Source organism: Eschscholzia californica, unplaced genomic scaffold (genome assembly GCF_041429995.1).
Source record: "Eschscholzia californica isolate CP2 unplaced genomic scaffold, dmEscCali1.0.p SCAF_3, whole genome shotgun sequence".
In the NCBI taxonomy this organism is placed as follows: Eukaryota; Viridiplantae; Streptophyta; class Magnoliopsida; order Ranunculales; family Papaveraceae; genus Eschscholzia; species Eschscholzia californica.
Window position 1 is genome coordinate 41,836,737 of NW_028238420.1, and position 20,245 is coordinate 41,856,981.

Consider the following 20,245-nt stretch of genomic DNA (forward strand, 5'->3'; position numbering starts at 1 on the left):
GAGGGAAACAGTGAGAGATAGAGAGAAAATGAGCAAGAAATAAAAGAGGGAGGAGGAAAGAGAAAGAAAGAGAGAAAAAGAGAGAGAAGATGTGGTCGGAGGTTGAAATGGTGGTGATGGTCGGAACTTGTGGTCGCGGAGAGTTGAAATTGAAGACTAGGAGCAAAATACAATCAAGTAAAATTTTGCTAGAAATAAAAATGGCCCATAAGTCATGATCATCAACTAAGTCTTTATTCCCTGGAGACTTTTTAGGATGCCCCAAAGCCCCCACCTGAAACGACTTTAATGTTTTCTATCTATCCATATTAACTCAAAAAGTTCTATAACAAAAATCAGAAACAAAGGCTACTCAAGAAATCCTCAGTTTATCAATGAAGTTAACAACAATAAAACGTAAACGATTATTTCATTAAAGGACATGAACTACAGTCAATCTAAATATCTCACACTGGGACAATAATTCCTTGAGATACAAAACTACCCAGTGTGTATCAAGGTACTAAGGTAGGCAAGAAAGAAAAGATAGATGGACAACATTCCAGCTTGTTAGTCTTCTACAACTCTAATCCGAAGAAAAGTTACAACGGCTTCGCCCTTGTAGCAGGATCTTCACTTGACTCGACCCAAATCATGAAGACATAGCCAAGTACCCAAAGGAGTATATATTGAAATGGAACCCAACATAAACAAGCAACAAGTGATAATACGCTTCCTACGTATTGTGGATCTTTGATGTATCCAAAAGGGAATTCTGTTACCCATGGGACATTCTTCCCAAAGCGAACTCCATAATAAGTACCCACTTCACCGAGCAACTGATAAACCCTGGAATTTGTCACAGTTTAGTATAATGATCTAAAGCATTTAACAATAAGCATGTAAAATGGAACCGTTTATATAAAACTCTAAATTCAAGAGAAACCCAAGTGACATGCTTGTTGTGGCGGAGGGACGGATTCAAGCCACGGTGATGAGGTTCTTGGTCCTACTTGAAAACCATGTCGACCATTGCAACAAGAAGAATAAACTCTCAAATTGAATCATGACTAGAAAATCCAAAACTAGGCTAGTGTAGAGATTAGTGCCACCTGACAAAGCTTAGTGGTACCCTCGGGTTCAATGCCAACATCTAACAGAACTTCCACGATAATAGATTACGTGGAAGGATACCCTGCCATCGTAACCTAGGGGTTTAACTAACGTGGACTTTGTCCGAAAAAATAGTTGGCGAGTGTTAAATTCATCTTGCCTATCAAAAAGAAAAAAGTTTGAACAAATTAAAAGGGGATCATCAAAAGAGCCAACTTCCAAGCATGGATATCGGTTTAATCCTATTCCCTGCATTTACACACAAAGAAAGCAGCTTCATAGCATTTCTGAAAACTGCACCCCAAAAATTGCAATATACCCAAGGAATTTAAAGCAGTTCCTTACCTCCTTAACCTAAGGAAGTAAAGAACTGCATTTGAGGATGTCTTTGACACTTTAGGGAGCTCTTCGGTATCTTGCCACTAAAGGGTCTTTCGACAGTGAAGTGGCTGAGAATTTGAGGGCCCGATATGGAATTTCTAGCCGACCCTTTCAAAGGTTAATAATCAAGTGCAATAAGAATCACATATGATTTCTTACAGGAATATTTAGATAGAATCAAAACATATACTAAATGTTAGACATTTTTGAATCTCTAGAATGGAGTCATTTAGACGAGTCAGACATAACGAACTTGATTGACTCAAGTTAGATTTCAGATCTATTTTAGAAAAAAAAAACAACCCAAACCTATTGAAAATTAATACAATATAAGAAACAATCTGAAACCCTAAAAGTAAACAATGTCAATGGGAAGTGTAAAAAGACAATTGAAATTAGAGGTAACATTCAAAAGGGGAAAAGGGTAAAGGTGGGGATGTATACCTGAAGTTGAGGAATTGGCCAAAGATGAAGAGAGGCCAAAAGTAGAGAGGCGGAGGGAAATAGAGAGAAGAAACAGAGAATAGAGAGAGAAATTGAATGAGCTTTAACAAGTGAGATATATTAGCCATCACATTTGATGGATCTCTTCCTTTCCCACACAAATTTACCCATGTCCTTGGATATGTCCATAGCCAATAGTAGAATGGAAATGGAAGAAGAACGCCTATTGCTGCAAAAACATCCATTCTCTCTCTCTCTCTCTCTGTATCTCTTTCTCTCTCTCTAAATCTAGCAGGGGCTCACTTGTTTGTAGTGTAACTGTGTAAACCTGAGACTTTGCTAAAAACAACGGAAGTCAGAAATACCGTCCCTTTCTTGTATGGGTTATGTCCATTTTTGGCCACTAAATATGACCAACTCATCAAAATAGTCCCCAAAAGATGTCCACCTTTCAAACTAATACTTTTTTTTTATATAATTATTATATTATTACAAAATTGATCCCATGTCGTATTTCATTATTTCTTTATCTTTGTAGGAGAAGGAGTCTCCGGCAAGCGCCACCACCATCGTTGTTCCGCAACCGTTTTTTCACCATCACCTTTATCTCTTCTTCCCCTATGTCTCCGTACTTTCGTCTCTCTCTTGTGTAACCTCAAAGAGAGGCTTGCCACCCTTTTGTCTGATGAGGTAGGAAGAGAGGTGAGATGGGGAAGAGAGACAGAAAAAAGAACCAGAGGTAGGTAAAGACGGAGAGAGAGGTGATGGTAAAGGAGGTGGTGGGTGTTGTGATGGTAGTGGTGGTATGCAGGGGCGGATCTACTATATGGCTAGGGTAGGCTATAGCCGCACCCCCTCTACGGAGATGTCTATGAAACAAGAGATTTAGTTTTCCCTAAATAAATTATTCTTTGTCAGTGCCCAAATCAAGTAATTTCTCGATAAAATCAATGTATTATTATTTAAGAACGAAACGAATGAATGTGATGCAGGACCATCTCGAATGGGGATTTATCTGGAACTTGAATACTATACCACGTGTGAAGCTTTTCCTATGGAAATGTTGTACAAATAGCTTACCTGTTAAAGCGAAAATTGGCAAATTCATTGGAGACCAATTCTCCTGTATTAATTGCGATGAAAACGAAACTTTAGATCATGTGATGCTGCACTGCACGTTTGCTAAAGCAATTTGGTTCAATTATGATGTGAGAACAGATCAGATTAGCTCGACTAATTAATGGATAACACAATGGAAAACCCTAAATGAGGATACTACCAACCAATATGCCAAAATACTTTGGTTCATTTGGAAAGCTAGATGTGAAAATAGTTTTAACACGAACAAACAGAATCCTCGACAAATCATAGACCGAATTAATAATGTGTCTATCACTCCTCTCAAGATTGAGACGGTTATCACTAACAAATGCAGGAAATCTACTAAGGAACAAAAATGGAGACCTCCATCGACACCATATTTAAAGTTGAATGTTGACGCCTCGTTTACAAAAGATACAGAACCGGCCGGAATAGGATGTATTATCAGAGATGAAAAATCGAAATTTATTATAGCAGCAGCAAATTCGGTGCGAAGCCAAAACGCGGAAGAATGTGAAGGATTAGCTATCCTATCTAGTATGCAATGGGCATTACAATTAAATATTACTCATGCTCATATAGAAAGCGATAACCAAGCACTGATCAAATTCATCAACGGTCATAATATCGGTCTACACTGGCAATCGTTAAAGATGATACAACAAATTCAAGCCCTTATAAACAATTTCGAAGGAATAATGTTCACCTATGTTTCTAGGGATTGCAATGCTCCAGCTGATGCGATTGCGAAATGGGGAAGAAGAAATGGAGAAAGGAAAGAATGGAATTCTGTACCTTCTTTTGTGTCGGCTTTACTTTAGTTGTTTTGTGTGTTTGTAGTACTCTTGTTTGTGTCGGCTTTTCTTTAGCCGTTTGTGTGGTTGTAGTACTCTCGTTCGTTTTAAATGCAATGTTCTCTCATCAAAAAAAAAAAAAGTAAAGGTTGGCCCAAAAGTCAAGGCTGAGTTATAACTTTATCTTGGTGCACAAGGTCACAAGTTCCACCCATACAACAACATATTAATTGTTTGAACTTGGTTTTTTGTGTTTATTGTTCTTTTTTCTTTCTAAGTTGATGAAGTTATTAAAAAAGAACTCATTATATTTCTCTCCAAGTTAGACTTCATATGTCACTATCTAACTAAACTGACTTTCATAAAAATAAAAAAAAAAAAAAAAAAACTAAACTGGCTTTCATAAATTTCTGATACTTTCATGTTCACGGATTTAACTAAACTGGATAAATATATAGTGCATGTACAGGATACACATGTACCATAACCTACCAAGTTATCCTTTTCCATCTTAACAAAAAAAAACGGAAATGCTAGCTTCACGTAAGAAATTGACGAATTATTCTTACGGAATGACGTGGCAGAAACTTTTTGAAAAGTTAGACCGAATCTGGACCGTTAATGATGAACGTCTCAGATTGATTCTCTTTATCATTCCCACTTAAGTCTTTTATCCCTTTTGATATAGAGAGAGAGAGTATGGGAAGCTGAAAAGAGGGAATATCAATGATTTCTCTATATTTATGCCCTAAATCTCTCTCTAGTTTTTAGTTTTTTATACTGATTTTATGTTATTACAATGATTTTAGGCCTTTTTGCTATTGTATAAACCTAATAGGGTTTTGTGCTACTGACTTTAGATTTCTATTCTACTGATTTTAGGGTTTAGGATTTTGGTGCTATTGATTTTAGGGTTTTTCCTAGAAATCCCTAACACATCTTGAAGATTTGGTTTGCTTAGGATCAAAGTAAAATTGTTTCAAGTTGATTTTATTAACCTCATACTTCAATTCATCTAGCAGAGAAGAGAAAGAAATTTATAATATTTGTTGTTTAAGGAGCTTCAGGTGAGATATGGGCGTGTTTTAATGGAGTTTTAGAGAGACAAAGTGAGACAGATAAGTAAAAGGAGAAGAAGTCCTTTCTCTCTCGTACTCTCACAGAGTTAGAGACAAATAGATAAATCTGAGCCGTTCATCTGTGAACGGCTCAGATTCGGTCAACTTTCAAAAAACTGCTGCCACATCATTCCGTAAGATAAATTCGTCAATGTTTTACGGAAACATAGCATTTCGGCAAAAAAAAAAGTTATCCTTTTCCTCCCAAGTATTCTATTTTCTGTCAGGATTATAAGTAAAACTTTATCCTTTTGTAACTAAGGAAATTGATAAAAAAATCTCGCACGAAGAATAGGAATTTGACACAAAATCTACCAGGTATTTTCACGTTACCCCTATTAGATGATTTAAACTAAAAACTACGAATCCTCCTCAAAGCAAATATGAGGAAAAATTTGTGAGTGAAAGAGACACCTTTAACATATATTGGAGACGCCTTTAAGACTTCCCGTACTTACTTACGATTAGAATTTAGAAATAAAGATTTTCAGTTTGGACCATCATGTGCGGGTAAATTAAGAAATATCCTTCCTAGACATGAAAAAAAAGGTATATCACACATAAATCAAAGGTTGGTTGTTTCTATGTAAATGAAACAAAATACATAAAGTAGCAGACTACCACTCAAAAACTAGAAAGCTAAATAAAAGTTCAGCCAACCTTATGAAATAGCATGAAACACCATGGTGAGTGAGACACCTAACCTAGGTAACATGTCTATTTCATTTGAAGTGTCCATCTCTGAAGAGGACAACACAAGATCATGAGACAAATCATATGATGAGGTGTCTACACCATATATCATCTTTCTTACTATAAAAGGAGATGAAGAACTCAAATCATCCCATCCAATTCTCATTCCATCCATTCCATCTTCATAAACAAGACAAGAGAAGAGAAAGTGAGTTAGTATTAGAAAGAATGTATAGTTTCTTCTAAATACTTGTCTTTCCTTTTGTAAGAGAGAGTTCATAGTTTTTCTTCTAGTATGAGAGAGAGGTTGTTCATGATTGATCTCGTCTTATTTAGAGAGAAGAAGTTGTAATTAATTCATCTCTAAGTGTAAATCTATCTACAAAGTTGCTCATCTTCGTGTTGTTTGATACTCGGGTTTAGTTGCAATCTAGTGTCTAAGAATCTAGTGTCGAAGACTCACAACCTTTATGATGTAGGAGAAGAAACAAGATATGGATACCTCAACAAATGAGGTGTACTATCACAAGCTCATGGTGTTCTCTTGAGAGATGATCACTTCAAATGGTAAGAGACTTATCACCAAGGTGAGATGTCTCACTCACCATGGGTGTTCCACGTTATTTACACCTCATATGGATTGTTGACACCATTGCTTAATGTAGCCACCTCATGTTTAAACAAAAGTAACTTCAAGTGGGAAAATGTTGAAAATGGATGATGAGTAAAGCTATCTTGTTTAAACATGAGGTGGCTACATTAAGCAATGGTGTCAACAATCCATGTGAGGTGTCAACAACATGGAACACCCATGGTGAGTGAGACATCTCACCTTGGTGACAAGTCTCTTACCATTTGAAGTGTCCATCTCTCAAGAGGACACCATGAGCTTGTTAGACACCTCATTTGTTGAGGTGTCCACACCTTGTTTCTTCTCCCACATTATAGAAGGAGATGAAGAGCTTCAACTCAAAATCATCCCATCCAATTCTCATTCCATCCTTTCCACCTTCATAAACAAGCCAAGAGAAGAGAAAGTGAGTTAGTATTAGAGAGAAAGTATAGTTTCTTCTAAATACTTGTCTTTCCTTTTGTAAAAGAGAGTTCATAGTATTTCTCCTAATATAAGAGAGAGGTTGTTCGTAATTGTTTTCTTCTTGGTTAGAGAGAAGAGTTGTAATTAATTCACCTTGAAGTGTAGATCTATTTACAAAGTTGTTCATCTTCTTGTTGTTTTATATCCTCTTGGCTTGTTTGTGAAGATGGAATGGATGGAATGAGGATGGGATGATTTGAGTTCATACTCTTCATCTCCTTTTATATTAAGAAGGGTAAGATAAGGTGTAGACACCTCATCACATGAGGTGTCTCTTGAGCTTGTGTTGTCCTCTTAAGAGATGGACACTTCAAATGAAATAGACATGTCACCTAGGTTAGGTGTCTCACTCACCATGGGTGTTTCATGCTATTTGACACCTACATAGACAGTTGACACCAAAGGTTTCTTGTAGCCACCTCAAGCTTAAAACTAAGTCACTTTACATTCCTAACATTACTGTTTTTTTTTTTTTTTTTTTTCTTTATTTTTGTCATCATTGAAACTAAATAACATAAAGGTCGGTTCAAGGGGAAAAACAGTTTCTCTCTCTAACTTCACTCGGGCTGCCTCAACTTTCTTGCGGTTGTGATCTTAGTTTCTTCCTCCGGCAAAGGGTCATCCCTTTGCCGGAGTCCGTTTATCTTTCTAAGTAGTTTTGATTTCCCTCCATTAATGGTATTTACTATTTAGGGACCATAAAAAACCCTAATTTATGTTTACCCCTCTCTCTCTCTCTCTCTCTCTCTCCTTTACTGTAAAACTTGTAGTGGTAAATTGTTCTTGCCAAAATTGGTTGTGTTGGTTAGGTTAATGGTGGCGTCAGATCCGGATCTGTTGATGGGGCGATTGGTTTAATGGTGGTGTGGTGGTGAAGAGATGGTGGGAGTGTTTTTATGGATGGTGGTGGGTGGTGGTGGAGAAGAAGAGGGTTGTGGGTTATTTCTGTGGTGGTGTTTTAGTGATGGGGGTGGGTGGTGGTGGAGAAGAGGGTTGTGGGTAAGTTTTGTGGTGGTGTTTCAATGATGATGGTGGGTGGTGGTGGTGGAGAGATTCGTTTTTATTGCAAGATCTGGTGGTGGTTCGTGATGGTGGCGTGGTGGTGGTGTGATTTCTGTGGTGGTGTGATGGTGGTTTTCTGGTGACAGATACAGTTTTTCCGGCGACAATGACAGTTTTCCGGCGACAATGACGATTTTCCGGCGACAACAACAGTGACCCTTCATTATAGTTTATACAATCAAATTGACTGTTCTTCCGTGGTGGTGGCGACTTCCTGATTATGGCGGGACATGATAGAAGTTGGATCGAAATTAAAGATCGATCCAGTGAGTGTTGCGGAGCAAAGGAGAAGAAAGAGTTACTAGTTTTTTTCTTAGCACAATAAAAGATATGTTTCTTTGTTGGTCTTTAGGGCCTGTTTTGTTGGTCTTTAGGGCCTGTTTTGTTGGTCTTTAGGACCTTTTTTTCGTTTATTCAGAACTGAGTTTTATGATCATAGACCACTATTGGGAGTTTCTTCATCAACTACAACTCTCTCTACCGATGTACCAAAATCAGATGCGCTAACCAGAAATTAGCATGCCACGGTTGACGGCGAGAAGAGAAGAAGGTGAAAGAAGCATCGGTTATAAATCTACCTTTAGTTGGTTAGTGACGGTTGCACCTGAAGTAGCCAACCAGTCAGATCAGATAGCTCCAGACGCTCCCCAAGTAGGCATAACTTGTCTTGTTTGCCCGATGTTGGTTGTGTCTTTGTTAGTTTAAACTTCATGATGTAATGTTCATTAGCCTTTCGGCCTTTCAATGAAGTTTGATTTCCAAAAAAAAAAAAAAAAAAAAACTAAATAACATAAAACTGAAACACAAGTTCTTCCTTCAAAATAGCTGATTCTTTAAATAATAAACTGAAACTAATCTGTATTTATTGGTGTGCTTCAACCCATGGTGTATGAAGGAGATGGTAAGTTGATAACAGTGCTCTTAATCTTTGTCATCATGTTTATGCTGTTTGTTATTCCTTTCAAACCCATTCCACTATCCTTTAACCCCTGCAAATCCGTCTAAATACTAGTTATTTTGTCGTTCATTTCGGTATGCACCACTCATACCCACTGGCTAGTTCCACATGCTTCAAGATTTCCCCTTGTGGCATGGGCCTATCTAAGCCATCCGGGACTTCTCCAGCTGACTAATCTAGGTGAAAATCTACGAAAAGGCCTAGCTGATTTATAAGACAAGGTGTTACGTTATAATCCAAGTCGGGAAGGTATTGCGAAGCAATATAAGTCTATTAGACAGATAAAAAAAACTACAATGGAGAAAGAAATCCAAGTGGTACAACTTTTGTTAGTTGACATTTTTAAAGGCAAAAAAGACTAATGAACCTTCTTTCAAAACAATATCCGAAAATGGGGTTTGAAGGTGACTATCCACCAGAGTCTTGGAAAAAGACGATGACAAACAAAAATATCTTCAAGGGACCTAAGAATGAGTCAGAAATCAGCCAGACATAATAGTAAAAAGAATGACAAGGCGTTCAAAGAGCTGAACCTATGCACGGCCTTGACTGACAGAATTTCAGGGACTTCAGCCCCATGGGTCTCAATGATGTAACTCTTTTATTAGCAATTCCACAAGGCACAATGTGTTTAAAGTATAACAAATCAGGATCGATATTAAACGCCAACCCCATGAGAAGTAATCTCTGTGAAAATATAGATACCTTGATAATTGTCACTCTCGGATGAAGCCGAGAGAGAGACTTGATTGATGTCTCGGTTATAACCGAGCAGACACTCGAAGATGACGAGTGGGAAGAAGATGATGATCACACTCGGTGAAGCCGAGTGGGAGAAGAAGAAGACGAAGGTCTCGGTTTGATCCAAGAGAGAGAGAGAGAAGTTATTAGTGGTAGGGATGAATACTTTGGTAAAATACCTTTTATTATTCACAATAACTCGATTTTACAATGTGTATGGCTATGTATATATAGGATACAAAGAAGAGATTGAAAGCTACTAAAACTCTATGATAGTTATCTAAATATAATCCTAACTACTAAGGAATCCTAGTTGTAATAGGATTCCTATGGGACCAAGTCCACTCGGTTTGGCCGAGTGGAGTGGACCTTCCAACACTCCCCCTCAAGTTAGAGCGGGAATGGAAGTAACGCCTAACTTGCCAATTATGTTCTTGAACGGTTCTGCCCCAAGTGGCTTTGTGAAGATATCCGCTAACTGATTTTCTGTACTGGTGAAGCGTGTGGCAATGACGTTGTCTTTGATCTTTTCACGAAAGATGTGGCAATCTATCTCGATGTGTTTTGTTCGTTCGTGGAAGACGGGATTATCATCAATGTGGAGAGCGGCCCGATTGTCACAGTAAACTGTCATCGGGCCGGAGTGGTCGATTCCAAAATCAAGTAGTAAATACTTGAGCCATTGTAGTTCGCATGTGAGAATGGCTAAAGCTCGATATTCTGCTTCAGCCGAAGATTTGGCAACTGTGGGTTGCTTCTTTGATTTTCAAGAGAGAGGGATGGACCCTATCATTGTGAAGTATCTAGTAGTTGATCTACGGGTTGAAGGGCAGCCAGCCCAATCCGAATCACAGTATCCTGTAATATGGAGAGAGCTGTCTGCGGATAAGAAAACTCCTTTATCAAGGGTACCTTTCAAGTATCGTAGTACGCGGTGAGCGGCGTCTAAGTGTACTTGGCTAGGTGTTTGCATGAATTGACTGAGGTTATTTACGGCATAGGTGATATCTGGCCGTGTAACTGTTAGGTAGAGTAATCGACCGATTAGACGGCGGTAAACCGACGGGTCTGGCAAAGGTGTGCTGTCGGTGGGACTGAGACGGAGTTTCTGTTCCATGGGAAACTCAGAAGGACGTGCAGCGGTGAGTCCAGAATCTTTCAAAATATCAAGGGCATATTTCCGTTGACATAGGAATATGCCTTGTGATGAGCGAGATACTTCGATACCAAGGAAGTATTGTAAACGGCCCGGATCTTTCAGTGAGAAAGCCGTATTTAGGAATAATTTTAACTGGGAAATATCATTTGAAGGAGTTGAAGGAGATGTCCTTCGACCAAGGTGACAATGCGAACAATTTGTCGGATAGGACAATTGATGTGGAAGATCATCAAGTCCGATTGATTTAGGGATCGTAGAGTTGTAGCTAGAGACCAACTACGATCGTCGAATTACGAAGTAATTCGCGGCTAACTTCGATCGGATCCTACAACGGGTTACACATAAGAGTGACAAATTGATCTAGGATATGACTAGTGGGAGTGAGATATAATCATGGGAGTGTCCCATAAACATATCTCATAGGCCTAAAAAGGAATTAGGCAAAGATAGTACAAAAAGGCCAAAAACAGGGTTTTTGGGCCTAGACCGGTTCGGGTACTTTTAGGGCTCGGATTGGGCTTATTTTTGGAGGGACGTTTCCTTATGTTATGAACATTAAATCTGCCAATTTTGGCTGGGTTTGGACTTCATATCCTTAGGGAATTGAGAAAATACCAATAGTTGCTATTTTCGACTATTTCCCTAAATCTTATTCTAAAGGGTGTTTTAGGAAACCTAAAAGGAGGTGGATTCTTATTAGGGTTCTATATAAACACTCTTAGGGCAGAGAATAAGGTGTGGAATTTCTCTCTAAGCTTTCTTACTCTACCACATCAAGTAGAGAGGAGAAAGTGAGCTAATTCCCATTACTATCAATCTAGTCAAAGAAGAAGGTGTTCTTCTTTTCCAACCACCATTGGTGTGCTAGCTATACAACAAGGTGGGAGATCAAATTGATTGCTCGTGTCCCAAGTAGAGGAGCTACACTTGAAGCTCTTGGTCTTCTTCAATCAATTCAACTAGTTCGAGGGAAAAGCGATTAAGGTAATCTACTATCTCCATTAGATTAATTACTAGTTTTGCATGTGATCCTGGGAATACTAGTGTAGACATTAGACGTCATATTTCCGCTATAAACACTAGTAGAAGGGTGTAAATCCCTACATCATTATCATTATTTCTTGTAATAATTATGTCGTCTACATAGACGAGAACGTAAATTTGAGTGGAGTGAGAACGAAAAGTAAAAAGAGAGTAGTCGCTTTTAGATTGCGGAAAACCCCGTTCGATGAGGACGGAGGAAAATTTTGAGAACCATTGACGGGAGGCCTGCTTAAGGCCGTACAGAGATTTATGAAGCCGACAGACTTTAGACTCCCCCTGAGATGAAAAACCGGGGGGAAGTTTCATGTAAACTTCTTCATTTAGATCACCTTGAAGGAATGCGTTGTTAACGTCCAATTGGTGTAGAGTCCAGCCTTTAATGGCGGCAAGAGAGAGGAGAACACGAACAGTTACCAGTTTTGCGACTGGTGCAAAAGTGTCACTGTAATCTATTCCCTCGATTTGGGTGTAGCCCTTGACCACTAAACGGGCTTTGTAACGTTCGATTGAACCGTCAGATTTGAACTTGACTTTGTACACCCATTTGCAACCAATAGGTCTTTTGCCGGGTGGTAGGCTGGTGATAGTCCAGGTTTGATTTTCTTCCAAAGCGGAGATTTCTTTGGCCATAGCGTCTCTCCAATGTGAAGATTTCATTGCTTGAGTGAAAGAGCTAGGTTCGGTAGTAGATAGTACCGATGATAAAAATTGTTGATGAGATGTAGAAAATGAGTTTATAGAAAAGTAGTTTTCAAGTGGATACTTGACTATATTCGTGTTAGAACACACGTAATCGTTAAGATAGGAAGGTGGGCGTCGTGACCGGGAAGGACGGCTGGAATCCGGAGCCCCATCGTCTGTCGACGAAATGGATTGTGAAGAACCGTCAAGGACGGTCGTGTCGGCAGCAACCGAAGAAGCCCCAGAATTGGGGCTGACAGGAGCGTCAGCAGGGGTGTCTGAAGGCACCCCTGTATCGGTCAATGGGTCAGGGACTGATCCAGCAGAGGTGTCTGAAGGCACCTCTGTATCGACATATCGGTCAGGAACCGATCCAGCAGGGGTGTCTGAAGGCACCCCTGTATCGGTATCACTGAGAGGGACGTCGGGAACAGCATGCACCTCGGTGTCATTGCTGCTGTTAGACGGGAAATTAATTGTCGTCGGAAAGGCAATGTCGTCATCGTCGATTGAGAGGAATTGTGTCGGACGAGGAGAAGGGTGTGTCGCCGAAGGTGAGGAGGCGGACATAGGGAATTGATTTTCAATGAATGTGACGTCTTTAGAGACGAATATTCTTTTTGTGGAGATATCGTAAATACGATATCCTTTTTGTCCACTTGGATAGCCAAGGAAGATGCCGGCGGAAGAACGAGCATCCATCTTTGTTTTGACTAAAGGAATACGAGCAAAACAAAGGCATCCGAACACACGTAAGTGGGAAAGATTCGGAGGAGTACCCATGAGGACTTCATGTGGTGATTTTCCAAGAAGGATAGGTGTTGGTAATTTATTTATGAGATAGACGGCGGTTAAAACGCATTCTCCCCAAAAGGATAGAGGGAGGTGAGCTTGAAGACGCAAAGAACGAGCCACCTCAAGAATGTGGCGATGTTTGCGTTCGACAACCCCGTTTTGTTGGGGTGTGTAGGTACAACTACGTTGGTGGGTAATCCCTTTTTCAAGAAACCAACTTTGTAGTGAATTATTCATGAATTCGGATCCATTGTCGGATCGAATTGTTTTTATTTTGCAATCGAATTGCGTATGAACGTAATTAATTTTTTTTAATTAACGTATTTGAGTCCGATTTTGAACTCATGAGAAATATCCAAGTACAACGAGAAAAATCGTCAACAAGGGTTAAGAAATAACGACACCCGGAGGTGGAGGGAACCAGAAAGGGACCCCATAAATCTACATGTACTAACTCAAATATATGAGAGGAAGAAGTAGTACTAGTAGGAAAAGGTAATCGACATTGTTTTGAAAGTGGGCATACTTCGCACGGTACTTTATTTGATAAAAAACTAAAATTCATACATGGAAGTTTAGAATTAAAGTATTGAAAACGGGAAAAAGAAGGATGGCCTAAACGACAATGCCATAAAACAAAAGACTCATGACTAGAACTCTCTTGAACTAAATTTGAAACTGAAAGGATGGGACGCTCCGTACGAAGAAAGTAAATGTCGTCATGAAGACTACCATGCCCAATCTTTGTCCTCGTTGTTCGGTCCTGAAAAAGACATAAGTCATTATCAAACAAGACGGTACAACAAAGGGATTTAGAAACTTGAGATATAGATATGAGATTAAATTGAAAAGATGGAATATGAAGCACATCTTGTAAATAAAATCTATTGGAAAAATAGACAGAACCAATATGGTGCACCTTAACCCGTGAACCGTCGGGTAATCGAACGTATAGGTCTGGAGGTGCAAGAAAATATGAAGAAAAACGAGAAAGAGCCGAACATATATGTTTAGCGGCTCCGGAATCAATAACCCAAGGAGGATGAAAAAAGGAAGTATACTTACCGGTGAGTTTAACAAGAGGATCTTTGTTGAGACGGAGAGAAGTTGTGGGCTGTTTGTGTTGATCTAATAATGCCAAAACCGATTGGTATTGTTCCGGGGTGAGGGATGTTGCTGTAGGCACCCCCGGTCCAGCTTGGTCCGAGACCGAAGCAGCCAACGGCTCCTGCCGAGCTCGGGTCCGGTTTCGTTGACCGTAGTTGGGCGGGTATCCATGGATTTTAAAACATGTGGAAACGTCATGTCCATGGATCCTGCAGTTGTCACAATATGGTCGTGGTCGCTTGTTTCTTTGTTTATCCGATCCATCAACACGATTGTGATTATATGAGTTTGAACCAACGGCAAGGGCAGCAGTATTGGAGTCAATATTCATGGGAGTAACAAGGTTTTGTTGAACTTCTTCCTGTTTAATAAGTGAATGAATACGAAGGATAGATGGGAAAGGTTCGATCAACAAAATTTGACTCCGAATAGAGGATAATATATCATTGAGACCTTGAAGAAATTCCATAGCTCTATCTTGGTTGGTTCTCTCAACCAAGGAACGACCATGGCCACATATACAAGGTTCAGTTATTAACAAGGAATTGAGTTCATCTTGAAGAGCCTTGAGATTTGTGAAGTATGTAGAAACATCCGAATTCTCTTGTTTGAGACAAGAAATAGCTCTCTTTAATTGAAAGATTTTAGGAGCATTGGTTTGATGGAATCGATCAAAAAGATTTTTCCAAATATCGAAGGCGGTTTCATCATATAAGATGGATGATCGAAGAGGTGGATCAACCGAATTGATTAGCCAACTAGAAACGAGATCGTTACATCGTCCCCATTGAATTAATTCATTAGGATCGGTGGGTGGTTCGATACTTCCATCAACGAATCCTAGTTTGCCTTTAGCTCGTAAGGCTTTTGTCATTCCTCGTGACCATGAGGAGTAGTTATCACCGGTTAGAAGTGGTGTGATGACAATGGTGGTGGGAGAATCCGAATGATGAACATCAAACGGGCCGCCATTAGAAGTATAATGAACTTGAGTAGTTTCCGAAGTTTCGGAAGTAGTCATGGTTTAAAAAAATTTGGCTCTTATACCATGTCAAAATATAGATACCTTGATAATTGTCACTCTCGGATGAAGCCGAGAGAGAGACTTGATTGATGTCTCGGTTATAACCGAGTAGACACTCGAAGATGACGAGTGGGAAGAAGATGATGATCACACTCGGTGAAGCCGAGTGGGAGAAGAAGAAGATGAAGGTCTCGGTTTGATCCAAGAGAGAGAGAGAGAAGTTATTAGTGGTAGGGATGAATACTTTGGTAAAATAGCTTTTATTATTCACAATAACTTGATTTTACAATGTGTATGGCTATGTATATATAGGATACAAAGAAGAGATTGAAAGCTACTAAAACTCTATGATAGTTATCTAAATATAATCCTAACTACTAAGGAATCCTAGTTGTAATAGGATTCCTATGGGACCAAGTCCACTCGGTTTGGCCGAGTGGAGTGGACCTTCCAACAATCTCTGATGAAGTCCGAACACCAATTGCATCAATATTTCTGTCTCACGCCGAAACTCCAGTTTCACATTTATTTCCAACATTTGCTCTCACACCATACAGAGATGCAAGTTTGATCATTGCCAATTCAAGATTTTCTACATACTTTTGAGCGCCAAAACCGATATCCACAAGAGAAAGAATTGGATATAAGATAGCTTGATGTGGTCCGTGAAAAGTTTTATCTCTCCCTCTTTTGTGTGTAGCAAGGCTCGGCAAAAAGCAATCTAAATCAGTCATTTAGGCGAGTTAAACATCACGAGTCAAACAAATACAAACATTCTTAAATCACTAGGCTTCAACTCATTTCATGACTTATAACAACAAACGTTACCGATGATAGTATACCCATTGAAATATAACAACAAACGTTACCGATGATAGTATACCATTGAAATATCCGTGAGTATATGACAAACATTCGAGTGATGTGTCCAAAATACCGAGGAAGAAAGTATCAACTTTTACATAGTTAAATATTTTGCCTTCCTAAATAGAAAACATGGGACTTAAACTATGATTCAATAAGGTGTACTGACTGACTTCATGTAAAAGAATATAATCTTTAGAACTTCCCTTTGGCTTATCTCCTTCCTCTGGACCAAAACTGCCATTTTTCCCCTCCTTATCATTAGCAAATGAACTACTATGTCATCAAGTGTTCCTCTTCAAGCCACCACCACCATCATTTCTCCACCTCTTCCTACCTCCACTTGTCATAATCATTTTCTTCTTCAACCAGATCGAGCAGCATTCCTTATCGACAAATCAAAGTCCATTCACCACCTTCTTCAAATCCACGCTGCTCTTCTCCGACACGGATTAGATCGTCATCCAATCTTGAATTTCAAGCTCCAAAAATCTTACTCTTCTCTTGGCCATTTGAATCATTCTTGCTCCCTCTTCAATCTTACCCATAACCCAAATGTCTTCTTCTGGACCTCAATCATTCACTCTCATACCATTCATGGCTTCCATCAACAAGCCCTCAATTTGTTCACCCAAATGCTCCAAAATGAAGTCGACCCAAACCCTTTCACTTTCTCTTCCGTCCTAAAATCATGCCCTCTTCGACCAGGAAAAGCCCTTCACGCTCAAACCATTAAATTTTTATTTGATTCTAATGTTTATGTTAGTACAACACTTTTGGATATGTATGCACGAGGTGGGGATATTGTTTCTGCACGCCATTTGTTTGATATAATGCCTGAAAAGAGTTTGGTATCTCTCACAGCAATGATCACTTGTTACGCGAAACATGGAAATGTTGGTGAAGCTAAGAAGCTATTTGAAAATTTGGAAGAGAAGGATGTTGTTTGTTGGAATGTAATGATCGATGGTTATACGCAACATAACTTACCGAATGAGGCTTTGACTTTGTTTAGGCATATGCTATCGACGGAAGTAAGGCCGAATGAAATCACTGTTCTTTCTGTACTCTCTGCTTGTGGGCAACTTGGTGCACTAGAATCAGGTAGATGGGTGCATTCTTACATTGAAAACAACGGAATTCGGTTTAACGTACAAGTTAGTACAGCATTAATCGACATGTACTCGAAATGTGGGAGTTTAGACGATGCTCGTTTGATTTTCGATAGGATAAGAGATAAAGATGTGGTTGCTTGGAACTCCATGATTGTGGGATATGCCATGCATGGGTTTAGCAAAGATGCATTTGAGTTGTTTTCTCGAATGTGTGAAACGGGTGTTCGCCCAAGTGACATAACTTTTGTTGGACTTCTTAATGCTTGTAGTCATGCTGGTTTAGTCCTTGAAGGAAGAAATTTCTTCCAGTCGATGAAAGAAGACTATGGAATTGAACCCAAGATTGAGCACTATGGATGTATGATTGATCTTTTAGGGCGTGCAGGGCTCTTGGATGAAGCGCATGGCCTTGTCCAGAGTATGACAATCAAGCCAGATCTCGTTCTGTGGGGAACTTTGCTTGGCGCATGTAGGCTTCACAATAACATTGCTCTAGGGGAACATATAGCCGAAACCATGGTACAAAATGGTCTTGCTAACTCGGGAACTTATATTCTTCTCTCAAATATCTATGCTTCGGCAGGTAACTGGGATGGGGTATCGAAAATGAGAACGATGATGAAAGATAGTGGAGTGCAGAAGGAACCTGGCTGTAGTTCAATTGAAGTTCATAATAAGGTCCATGAATTTCTTGCCGGGGATTTGAAACACCCGAAGAGCAAACAGATTTATGTTATGTTAGACGAGTTGTATTTGAGGTTGAAAGCCCATGGATATAATCCTCATACCGAGATAGTCTTGCACGACATTGAAGAAGCTGAGAAGGAGAAGGTCCTTGAGAATTCCTAGTGAGAAACTAGCCATTGGGTTTGGTTTATTTAGCACTCAACCAGGAACTACTATAAAGATTGTGAAGAACCATCGTGTTTGCTCGGATTGTGACCTATTCCGTTCATCAGCCATAACGATGACCTATTCTAACATCAACTACATTGCTTTAGGATAAAACATTCAAATGCATAATATTTTAATTCCATGGTGAAGTAAAAGAGAGCTGCAGAAAAATAATTGATAATCTAAATGTTTACCTTGTTCAAATTGTTCAATTGAGATAACCACACAGGTTATTACAACCAGGGTGAAAGCCCAGGTTTGAGGATAGAAAAATAATGGTAAAGTCAATGTCCATCAACGACTCACCGAGAGAGAACCAACAAATGGCAATGTAAATCATTATCGAGAGAGAACCAACATTCTCCTTTCCAAGTACCTGTTCCATTAACTGTTCTTCATATTCTCTTTATCTTCTCTGACATTCTTTTAAGTTTAGTGAAAAAATATCGAACCTCACCACAATGTTCATCATCGCGATTTCCTCCATCTTCATCACTAATGTCATAGTTGTAGTTGGGATAGTACCCCATCTCATCAAATATGGTGCAAGGTTCAGTAGCATATAGGTCTCTTTCAAAAATTAATTCATCACTACAAAGTGGTAGATGTTGTCCAAGTACTTTTCTCCTGAAAAAGTCAGTGATGAAGTCTGCGTCAGTCGGTATAAAATGACATCTCCGTTTTATTTTTTTGGTGAGAGATATTTATGTATAGTACCGAAAAAGAAATCGATTTGTTGTTTCTTAAACAGTACAAGAATATAATTAATATAAAATTAAGTTTTTACGATAAAATCTATGTATTTTTACTTAAGAACGGAACATATGAATGTGATGCAGGACAATCTCGAATGGAGATTTATATGGAACTTGAATACTATACCACGGGTAAAGTTGTTCCTCTGGAAATGCTGTACTAATAGTCTTCCTGTCAAAGAGAAAATTGGCAAATTCATTGGCGATCAATTCTCCTGTATTAATTGTGATGAAATCGAAACTCTAGACCATGTGATGCTGCACTGCACGTTTGCTAAAGCAATTTGGTTCAACTATGATGTGAGAACAGACCAGATTAGCTCGACTAATCAATGGATCATACAATGGAAAACGCTCAATGAAGATACTACCAACCAATATGCCAAAATACTATGGTACATTTGGAAAGCTAGATGTGATAATTGTTTTAATACGAACAAAAAGAATCCTCGATAAATCATAGAACAAATTAATAATGCGACTATAACTCCTCTCAAGTTTGAGAAAGTCACCAATAACATCTGCAGGAAAACTAAGAAGAAACAAAAATGGAGACCTCCATCGACACCATATTTAAAGTTGAACGTTGACGCCTCGTTCACGAAAGCTACAGAACCAGCCGGAATAGGATGCATTATCAGATATGAAGATTCGAATTTCATTATAGCAGCAGCAAATTCAGTTCGTAGCCAACATGCGGAAGAATGTGAAGGATTAGCTATTCTTACTAGTATGCAATGGGCGATACAATTAAATATCTCTCATGCTCATATAGAAAGCGATAACCAAGCTCTCATCAATCACCTAAATGGTCATAATATTGGTCTACACTGGCAATCTATGAAGATGATACAACAAATTCAATCCCTTATAAACAATTTCGAAGGAATCAGGTTCACTTATGTTCCTAGGGAAGGCAACGCTCCAGCTGATGCGATTGCGAAATGGGGAAGAAGATATGGAGAAAGGAAAGAATGGAATTCAGTACCGTCTTTTGTGTCGACTTTACTTTAGTAGTATCTGTAGTACTATTGTAAGGGGCAGCTTTCTTTCTCTGTTTAAGGTTGTAGTACGCTTGTTTGTTTTAATGCAATGTTCTTTCATAAAAAAAAAAGTTTTCTGTGATCTTCAACAAATTAAAATTAGATGAAGTAGTGAAAGTTGCTTTACATATTCCTATATATTATGATCTTAAGTGTTGAGTTTTGTTAAGTGCTCATGATTACTATCATATAAATAAAGTGAAGTTATAACTTATATGAGAGTTTTTTGGCGCATAAATGTTCTAATTGTTTTTAGGATTTAGAGAGATAACGTTGTAAAGTAT

The 20,245-nt window shown here is 38.9% G+C and overlaps 3 protein-coding genes across 3 annotated transcripts; 2 read left to right on the plus strand and 1 right to left on the minus strand.

Annotated features, from left to right (window-relative positions):
• Positions 1-386: 386 nt before the first annotated feature.
• PLMT (phospholipid N-methyltransferase) lies at positions 387-2,217 on the minus strand. Its single transcript, XM_086671551.1, has 2 exons — positions 1,918-2,217; positions 387-828 (listed from the first exon to the last, which is right to left on the minus strand). Exons 1-2 carry the CDS (start codon positions 2,160-2,162, stop codon positions 582-584), a joined length of 492 nt encoding a protein of 163 aa, XP_086527677.1. The 5' UTR covers positions 2,163-2,217; the 3' UTR covers positions 387-581.
• A 14,047-nt stretch (positions 2,218-16,264) lies between these two features.
• LOC147550450 (pentatricopeptide repeat-containing protein ELI1, chloroplastic-like) lies at positions 16,265-18,367 on the plus strand. The gene is given in 2 exon segments (XM_086671865.1): positions 16,265-18,109; positions 18,111-18,367. Coding segments are annotated over 2 exon segments (1,842 nt in total). The 5' UTR covers positions 16,265-16,432; the 3' UTR covers positions 18,276-18,367.
• A 620-nt stretch (positions 18,368-18,987) lies between these two features.
• LOC147550451 (uncharacterized) lies at positions 18,988-19,932 on the plus strand. The gene is made up of 2 exons (XM_086668458.1): positions 18,988-19,313; positions 19,446-19,932. The coding sequence occupies exons 1-2, from the start codon at positions 18,988-18,990 to the stop codon at positions 19,930-19,932; spliced, it is 813 nt and encodes a 270-aa protein (XP_086524584.1).
• Positions 19,933-20,245: the final 313 nt, after the last annotated feature.

What these genes read in the sequence shown, in the direction of transcription:
- PLMT (XM_086671551.1), bottom strand. Translation starts at nt 2,162, where the DNA reads ATGGATGTTTTTGCAGCAATAGGCGTTCTTCTTCCATTTCCATTCTAC. An exon ending in GGCCAATTCCTCAACTTCAG is followed by an intron (nt 829 to 1,917) that starts GTATACATCCCC and finishes GACAAATTCCAG; the next exon opens with GGTTTATCAGTTGCTCGGTG.
- LOC147550451 (XM_086668458.1), top strand. Translation starts at nt 18,988, where the DNA reads ATGAATGTGATGCAGGACAATCTCGAATGGAGATTTATATGGAACTTG. An exon ending in CAATATGCCAAAATACTATG is followed by an intron (nt 19,314 to 19,445) that starts GTACATTTGGAA and finishes TAACATCTGCAG; the next exon opens with GAAAACTAAGAAGAAACAAA.